Source organism: Curcuma longa, unplaced genomic scaffold (genome assembly GCF_044706935.1).
Source record: "Curcuma longa cultivar G26 ecotype Majalengka, Jawa Barat unplaced genomic scaffold, ITB_CL_G26_1.1 contig_21488, whole genome shotgun sequence".
NCBI classification, from domain to species: domain Eukaryota; kingdom Viridiplantae; phylum Streptophyta; class Magnoliopsida; order Zingiberales; family Zingiberaceae; genus Curcuma; species Curcuma longa.
Window position 1 is genome coordinate 2,763 of NW_027431658.1, and position 9,595 is coordinate 12,357.

Sequence of the window (9,595 nt, forward strand, 5' to 3'; positions counted from 1 at the left end):
ATGGATTCTCTTTGGAATTGGGACATTTGGAGGGAAATTCTTGTAAATATATAATTAGTTTAATTTGATTTAGACTATTAATCTTAAACATCTGTTATTTATCGTGGATTAAGATAGGTCAAACATTGGATTTAATGATCTCTCCGCTTCTCCCTCTGCTCTCTTCACTCTCCTCCTCCCTCTTGCTCTCTCGTTCTCTCCCTGTCGCACTCTCCTTCTCCGGCAAATGGCGGATACCTCCGTCGCCGAGGCCGACTCACTCGGCGATAATTCCACCTACTGCTACCGCGCCATGCTCACCACCTCCACCGGCATTTGGCTTGGCGACAACCCTCTGCACTTCTCCTTGCCCATCCTCCTCTACCAAATCATCCTCATCTTCCTCCTCTCCAACCTCACCCACCTCCTCCTCCGCCGCTTCGGCCAACCCCTCATCGTCTCCCAAGTCGTGGTACGCCGCATTCTTATCTATTTTTCGGCGCGACGCCTTCTATCTCTTCGTCGAATGATTATGTGAGTATTAATATTGCTGCAGGCGGGGTGGCTGTTGGGTCCTAATGTCCTCGGCAAAAGTCCCATCTTTGACAAGATGTTCGTCGAGCAGAGCTTTGAGCAGCTCGGCACCGTCGCCGCTTTCTCCTTCCTGCTCTTCTACTTCGTGGTGGGCGTCAAGGCCGACCTCACCATGATTCGCAAGGCCGGGAGGAAGGCCGTAGGCATGGCCATGTGCGGCACCCTGTTCCCCTACCTATCCGTCATCATCGCCTTCCACGCCATGTCCAGAGAGTTGCCACCGCAGATCCGCCAATCACGTTTCGGGTTGATCTTTACTGACCGCTGGTCCATCACGTCCTACGCCGTCCTCTCCGGCGTCCTTGCCGAGTTCAATCTCCTTACCTCCAAGGTTGGCCGCCTCGCCATGTCCGCGACCCTCCTTTCCGATATCGTCCACCTTTTCGCCATCGCCTGCATCGGCAGGTTCCTGGTCGGCTTCAGGAGACATGACGACCCGCTGCAGGGCTTGACGGGGATGCTTTCCTTCCTCGTCATGGTGGCGATCATCATGTTCGTCTTGAGGCCGCTGGTGCTCTGGCTCTGTCAGCGGACGCCCGAGGGAGAGCTGCTCGGCGAGGCCAGCTTCATGGCCATCATACTCATGGCGGTGGCCTGTAGCCTTATGGGCATCTACATCGGATTCGATTGCACCACAGGCCCCTTCTTCTTCGGGATGGTGCTTCCTGGCGGGGCGCCGCTAGGGACGACGCTGGTGGAGCGCCTGGACCGCTTCATCACTGGGGTGCTTCTGCCGGTGTCCGTAGCGCTCGCCGGGATGCGGATCGACCTGACGTCACTTGTGAACGGTAAGGAGTGGGGGATATTTGTGATCTTGATGGTGGTCGGCGTTGCGACCAAGTTCGTCGGTGTCGTCCTTCCCTGCTTTTGCTCCAGCATGCCTCGCCGGGAGGTTTTCGCCACCGGCCTCATGATGATTAACAAGGGAATATACGAAGTGGGATGCGCTCTCCAGTGGATAGACAGCAAGGTTCGTTCAAGCATTCCACTGACTAAATCACCTGTGTGCATGCTTGGTTGAACAATTAACAAACAAATTTTTGAATGTTTATTACAGGCTGTGGATGACCAAATCTACACCATCATCGTCATCTGCATTCTCCTCCTCGCCGGAAGCACCACTCCCCTGCTTAAGTTCGTGTACCGGCCGGAGGACCGGTTTCTGGTGCACAACCGGCGGACTCTACAGCATGCAGAGCCCGACGGCGAGTTCCGCATCCTCGCATGCGTTCACGACCAGGACAACGTAAACCCCATTCTCTCCCTCCTTGAGGCCGCCGGTCCGTCGTCCCACTCCCCCATCTGTGTCTACCTTCTCCATCTCATTCAGCTCATTGGCCGCGCCGATTCCATCCTCATCCAATACAAGCTCCACGGATCCGCCCCCATCTCCGACTCCGACCACATAATGAACGCCTTCAAGCTTTTCGAGAAGCAGTTCGAGAGCGGCTGTATCTGGGTTCTCCCCTACGTCTGCATCTCCCCCTACAACAGCATGCACGAAGACGTCTGCTCCCTCGCACTCGACAAGAACACTACCATCGTCATCCTCCCCTTCCTCAAGCCCAGCGGCAACTTCATCTCCGGTGGGGTCCACGCCGTGAAGGCATTCACCGTCAACGTTCTGCAATATGCCCCCTGCTCCGTCGGCATCCTCGTCAACTCTGCTTTTTCGGAAGTCGGGGGGCCGCTGCAACTGCGGCGCGTGGCGGTCTACTTCCTCGGCGGGGCGGACGACCGGGAGGCGCTCGCACTGGGTGCACGCCTGGCGGATAACTGCGCCGTCGGTCTGACGGTGGTGCGTTTCCTTCCGTCGACGGAGTGGCAGGTGGAAGGGCGGGTGGCGCAGGCGGACGAGCAGGCGCTGATGCGGTTCCGCATCGAGAAGGTGGACGGGGAGCGGGTGGAGTACCGGGAGGAGGTGGTGCGGGACAGCGAGGGGACGATGGGAGTGATCCGGGGAGACGAGCGGCAAGTTCAATTTGCTGGTGGTGGGGCGGAGGGTGGGGGAGGATTCGTCGCTGACAGTGGGGCTGTCGATGTGGAGCGAGTACCCGGAACTAGGGACCATCGGAGATTTGCTAGCATCGACGGACTTCGGATGCCGGGCTGCGACGCTGGTGGTGCAGCAGCAGACGAGGGTGTTCGGAGATGGAACAGAGGGCTTCGAGTCCTTCGATGCCACGCAAACTGCGAAGCGGGTGGTGAATCGAAACGACGACGATTTCTAATTAAACGACATAATTATCGGCTTAATCCGTTGCTTCTTTTGGGGGTCCTATTATTAGTTAGATTTTGTGAATTGTAATTTCTAAAATAACTCTTTTAGAAATTAAAATGACATTTTTAATATTTTTCTCAATTCGATTGCGAACTAAATTTTGATTTTTCTCCATGAATATATATGGCTTTTAGCTAATTAGATAAGTAAATAAATAAACAAATTGTTTTTTATTTTCGCGCTAATAAGTCAGAAGAGTGGTCCATTGGACCGGCTGGTCGGTTTTCAAACCGGGTTTACGTAGCCGGTTCCCTCCGTCGTCGCCGCCGCAGGTAAAGAGTGGTTCCTGATTCTTCGATCTGATATTTGTCCGTGTTCTTATTTTCTCCACCGGCATCTGGAAGGGCATCTCTTCGTCGGCATCAGAGGCCTCCTCCGAGTTGGCTTCAGATCTATGCTCCAGAGGTTAGTTTTCACTTCATTTCCGCACCCATTCCTCGTTTCATCCTTTCCAAGTTCTGTTGATGCGTTCAATATTCCAGGTAGAGGATAGCATTTGCAAGTCTGCGAAGAAGGGCTGACCTCGTCCCAGATCGGTGACATCCTTCGTGATTCGCACGGCATTGTCCAAATCAAGAGTGTCACCGGAAGGCTCAATGCTCATGGTGTGTAAAGTCGGTATTTTTCAAATTGCTTCTATGTTTTTTTTTCTCTCTTGATTTTCTTCAGATTGATTACCGGCACGAAGACTCCATGTTCAAGCTCATTCTATCGAGGGCTATCACAAGAAGACTAAGAAGCTTCCTCCAGGTTGGAAATAGTATGTAGCTCTACCACATTTGCATCTTTAAATTTTAACTATCTCAACTTTATGTTGTCTCAAACAATTGAGAATTAGGAAGAAGATTCTATCAGTAGATGATTAGGCAGAATAATTGAAAGGGAAAAAAGAGAGAGTATTACTAGAACGCTGTCATCTCAACATCTTTTTGGTGTTCTTATCATCTTTGATGCCCTGAATTGCATCAAGTTTTGATAATGCATTTTTTCATACCAGATTCTCTGCTGTTTTTCCATACTATAATTTCCTACTTTCTGTCAGTTAATAAATCTATGCTTTTTGATCATTTCTCTATGTGTCTAACCAACTAGCTCTGGTGTTTTATATTGTCCCCATGTCTATGCTAAATGATGATAAATCCTGGTGCTTTGTCCATTGAACCACATCTCAAGCTACTTTTAGGCCAAGTGGTTGGGCAAAGGCAAAGGCCCTTTTATTCAAAAGTTTAACTCATAACCTACATCCAGCGGAACAAGGAGTCCAGTGCATGATTATATGAAAAATAAGGTTAAATGACTATTTCAATACATTTTGTTCCTTTGCCACTGGCATTGTGTTCTCTAGTAACGTGCTTGTGTCGAACCACTCATTCTTTTCAAATAGGTTTGCCAAGATTCATTGATCCTATTTGAAATCACCTCCGGATGAGTCATTGGACACCGAACTTCACTATAAAAAAATTACCATATACTCACAATAAGTTTTAGCTATGCATATACAAACTGTAGATAAAGGTAACATATAGCCACAAATATATGACATCGTCATTATAATTTATAGGGACAGATATCAATACTGTGGCTATTGGATATTTATACATACACTTATATTTTATTGTCACTATAATTTTTTTTACTATGAGTATAAGTAGCATATACTTATACTTATAATTTACCATCACTATAAATAAAAAAAAAGGATATTTGATTACACCCCTAATTCAAGTTTAGGGAAAATGAACCGAGCTCAAGCTCGAGCTTTTTACGGCTCAGTTCGATTCGATTACACCCCTAACCTACACGTCAGTTAATATGATCAATTAAATATTTTATTAAACTAAACACTTTTTAATATACGTGTTCAATTTATTAATATTTATAAATATATAAATTATGAATTATTTTATAAATATTATTTATAAATAATGTATACACGTAAACTTTGTGAATTATGATTATCAAGGCTATTTATAATTTTTAAAGTGTTTTAAGAATAAAACTATTTATAATTTTTAAAGTGTTTTATAAATAAATAAATAAATGTTACAATGATTTTAAAAATTGATTAAATAAAAGCTCTAAATAATCCTGACCTAAAAGAAAGCCACTCTCGTTTCCCTTCACCGTTATTTTTGCTCTGTCGCATCACTCACACGCCGTCCTTCCGAAACTACTACGGCTCCGGCCGTCGACCGCTATCCCCTTCACTCCGGTGAGCTATACTCATTTCTACGGTTCTTCCCGGTTCGCAGTCGGCACGGGGCGTGGAGTGCGCAGGATCATCTCTCGTCGCACTCTTCTCCTGCTTGTCTTCTCCTCAGTACACTCTTCTCTGCGAGAGGGTCCGGCGAGGACATGGCGTCGTGACTTGCTGGTACCATAGTCTGTAAGTATATAATTTCTTCAAAGCCTAAAAGAAGAACTATAAAAGCTTTGTTTGTTTTTTTCGTTTTTCTAATGGATGCTCATTTCACTTTGAAATCTGACAAGTTCAATATTGCTTTGGATATCGACTTAAGAGCCACGTGTTCATTTGGATAAACTTTTATCAGCATGTTTATGTTAGATAACATTTATAACAAAATTATAGATTCTTCAAAGGTCAAATTGTCTCCTATCTGCATGTCTTAATCTTTTCTCCTTTTTTTTTTTTTCTTTTTTGTTACTTCAGTTACACTACTTGTTATAGGTTGGAGGGTACACTAGTTCTTCCACTACATCCTGATCCTTCATCTATTGTCGAATTTAAAGTGTGCATTGCTCAGTCAACATTTGCTTTTATGAAATATTGTGTTTATAGTTCTGAAATTGCCATCTAGGTTCTTGTTTAATTTCTTTATTATTCAGAAATTCAATTCTCACCCATTTGAAAATCCTTTATATGAAACCTATATATATGAAAAGAAACATGAGCATTTGCCGTTCTAGTTCTCATTATTATTTATTCATTTTCTTCTTTACATATCTTGAATTGTAGCACTTCGATGGATTCTAGAGATTGGATGAGCGATCCAACCAAAAAAACAGAAGAATACATTTGGGGAGTTAATGAGTTTCTTGAATTCGCATTTCAAAATGTAGAAGTTGATGGAAAAATTTTTTGTCCTTGCAAAAAGTGTGCCAACACTCACCGTCATAATAGAACTAGTGTCTATTTGCATCTAACTGATCCACACCGAGGGTTCCTTCGAGGGTATAGACAGTGGATTTTCCATGGTGAAAGGCCTACTATACCTATAAATAGTCTTCCAGTAGTGATTGATGAGAAGGTTTGTTTGTATTCATTGTTATTGAATTATATATTTTTATGTGAAACTCACAATTTATTTGGTTTTAGAAAAAGAAAAACAAAGGAGTGTTGCCTGAACATCATGTTGTATATATTGACACTCGAACTCGTAAGAATGGAACAATTGTCAATGACAAAGCTACTGGTGTTATTGTAAGATTTCATTATATATGTTTTGCCTGAAGGTCTATAATTACTTTGTTGATTTTTACTTTGCTGTATATATGCTACACTCTTACAATTATGACTTTTTTTTTAATATAAATGATGTTTCAGGATGAAATTAAAAAACATGTATCCGAGGGTGAGACATCGCAAACATCTCAAAGCAAACAAGGTTCCACATTTTGGAAGGATGACTCGCTTGCAAAAGTACAAGGACCTGAAAATAAAAAGAGAGGACGTGTTCGCTGTTTGGGCAAGATTCCACTTGCAAAAAAGTCAAAAACTTCATCATCTACAGACACAGATTTGCGTGAAGAAGTTATGCAAATTAAGGGGTTGTTGATAAATGTGTTGAAATTAATGCAAAGCCGTTTGCCAGAAGAAGTTGTGCCAAACATCTTGCAACTTGCAGCTGAACAGGTATGACATCAGATAATTGAAGCTTTAGGAGACTGATAATTCATGAGGTTTATCAATTCATGTGAAATTATGACTTGGTGTATAGTAGATTTGTTTGAAATATGCTCTTCATAAAGGAAATTTGAATATTTATATGTTCAATGTTAATTCTTTTCTTGTGCTAGCATGACCTTATTCAAATTTTAAGGACAATTAAGTTTCATTAAATTATTGATTTTTATTTTTACCAAGTTTATGCTTTGAGAGGATCATATCGTTGTTGTAGTTGTATATATTTAGTTGGACATGAAGACTCAATTTAGGCGAACCAAATATATAGTATTAAGAATGAATTTTGCAGTAACTTGGGTAGCTATCTACATATTAAAATTCCTATAACTTGTCTAAAATCACTATATTAGTTTTGTCTGCTAGTTTAATTAGTTTTAACACTAATCACGAAGAATTCCTTAAATTGTTATCTTATTTCAAAATTCATATACTTTTTTATAGGTTTCGGATGCTTCAAGTAAGCCAAATGATAAAAGTAATTCAGGATCTCAAAGTTCATGAGGATCATGAATATAGTAGGTACTTAATTTGATGAACTTTTATTAAGATTGATGTTAATTTTGTTAAATATATTCACTTATATTAATGCTTCATTATAATTTAATTTACAGGGGATAACTAGAAGGGAAGGTGCTCATATTGTTGATTGTTGGTGATTCATGTCTATCATGTTTTGGTATTGTATTTTGTATGCACCATATATATGTACTTTATGGAAGCATAACATGTACTTTTTTAGATTTTCATGATTCCGTTTATTTGTAATATTGATACCTATTACTTTAGGACATGATTTACTTTTAATATAATTAGAGTCTTTTTAAAGATGATTGTTATTCTTATATAAATTTAAATATATAAATTGAGTTTTAAATTTTAATTTTTTATAACAAAAGTGTTGTTATAATCTATACCCACAGAAAAAAAATTTCATGTGGTTATAAGTTATACCCACGGAAAAAAGATCGTGAGTAATTATCTAGTGATTATTTGTGACAATTTTTAGTTCTGTTATTAAAACCTATAGTAATGCATTGAAATCCATAGGTATAAGTTGTGACATTTTCTCGGTAATGGGTACTGTCACTATATGTTACACCCATGGTAAAAAAATCGTAGGTAAAAGCATAATAAAAATGATGAAAATAGATGTCCGTGGGTATAGTTTTTGAGGTCTATTCCCATAATTTTCATGTTGTTATCTACGGTTTTTTACCGTGAGTATATGACAATTTTCTTGTAGTGCTTGTATGTTAACGGAGTCATGCAATACCCACGACTTGTTGTGAGATGATGGATGGTGAGAACGAAGAAGCCGGGGTGCGCAGAGGCGGAGTCCAGGATGGTCTGGGTTTTTGCCGAGGGGGGGCCATTTTTTAACATCGGCCAATTCGTGCACCGGGCTGCCCCCTAAACAAGGAAGAGATTCTTGAAGTTTTGTGCTTCAAACAAACAAATTTTTGGAAGTGAGAAACACTAAAAAAGCAAACCAACAAGTTCATTTCACTAGTTTATAGTTTTGAAGCTCGTAAGTTTGCATAAAAACATGATCCAATGTCTCGCATTTTCAGTGTTCGATATTCCTCATTATTACATCACAATATGTGCATGTTATCACGGAATACAGAAACTCAGAAACGCATCTGATACTGCAATACAAAAGCAAATCCGATGTTAAAATTGCATTCAGACCTGCAGAGAGGGACTATCTCTGGCTCAATGTCCCGAGTCCACAGAGACCATTCCATCTACAATGCACTGATTAGATGCACAGCATGTGCACGTCTGATCGTATTCGGACTTGCTTCTGAGAGCCCAATGTATTTCACTTTACCTTCTTCCACCAATTTCTTTAGTTCCCCCATCTGCAAAGAAATTAATAGAAGAATGGATAGTTATGCTCATAACTACATGATAGAAATCATATTTAATCCTTACAGTCTCCTCTATCAGCACAATCTTATCAACTCAGTGCTGATAGTAAAGATCAATGTAGAATGCAACTGAGAAAGTTTAAGATCAACATGGCAAAGCCCTTACAGTCTCTTCTATCGGCACAGTCTTATCGACTCGGTGCTGATAGTAAAGATCAATGTATTCCACTCCGAGCCGCTCCAAACTTTCCTCGCAGCACGCCCGCAGGTACTCAGGCTTGCCATTGATCACCACACCTGTGGCACTAGAAGCAGAAGGGGAAATCCCAAACTTTGTGGCTATTTGGATCTTCTCACGCGGCAATTGCTTCAAGGCCTAAAGGCAATTTGTCAAAAATATCAACTTTTGTTCACCCGATGCAAATTCCCACATGCAGGCAGGCAGAGGAGCAATGAGATACGAACCTTCCCAAGCAAGACCTCGTTGGTGCGAGGTCCGTAGAAGTCAGAGGTGTCAAAGAAGGTGATGCCATTGTGGAAAGCATGCTTGATGATGGCGATGCTGGCTTCATCACTAACAGGGGCGTTGTATACACCAGTGAGACCCATGCACGGATGCACCCAAACCCTAATTTGGAAACCTACCATCCATCACCACACCACACCACACCACATTTGAAGGCAGGGGCAGGGGGGGCGACCGCCCCCAGGCGCCCCCACTGTGGCTCCGCCCCTGTGTGCGTGTACTTGTGCCCACGAGAAGCGGAACAACTATATAGAGTCATCAGAGGAGTTGTCCCATCCGAAGAGATGTTCCATCTTCAGTAAGGAGAATGCCCCATCGCCGTAGTAGTGAAGGGTTCTATCACCCATTCTTGATACAACACCAAATCCGTCATGTTAAATCATGCTGTATTAATGGGGTAAGTGAGCTACCATCAC

At 42.3% G+C, this 9,595-nt stretch overlaps 1 protein-coding gene and 1 pseudogene across 1 annotated transcript; one reads left to right on the forward strand and one right to left on the reverse strand.

The window, feature by feature from the left end:
• Positions 1–226: 226 nt before the first annotated feature.
• Positions 227–2,804, forward strand: LOC141817660 (cation/H(+) antiporter 15-like; annotated as a pseudogene).
• A 5,716-nt stretch (positions 2,805–8,520) lies between these two features.
• Positions 8,521–9,262, reverse strand: LOC141817661 (putative aldo-keto reductase 1). Its single transcript, XM_074705298.1, has 3 exons — positions 9,119–9,262; positions 8,820–9,029; positions 8,521–8,644 (listed from the first exon to the last, which is right to left on the reverse strand). The coding sequence occupies exons 1-3, from the start codon at positions 9,260–9,262 to the stop codon at positions 8,528–8,530; spliced, it is 471 nt and encodes a 156-aa protein (XP_074561399.1). The 3' UTR covers positions 8,521–8,527.
• Positions 9,263–9,595: the final 333 nt, after the last annotated feature.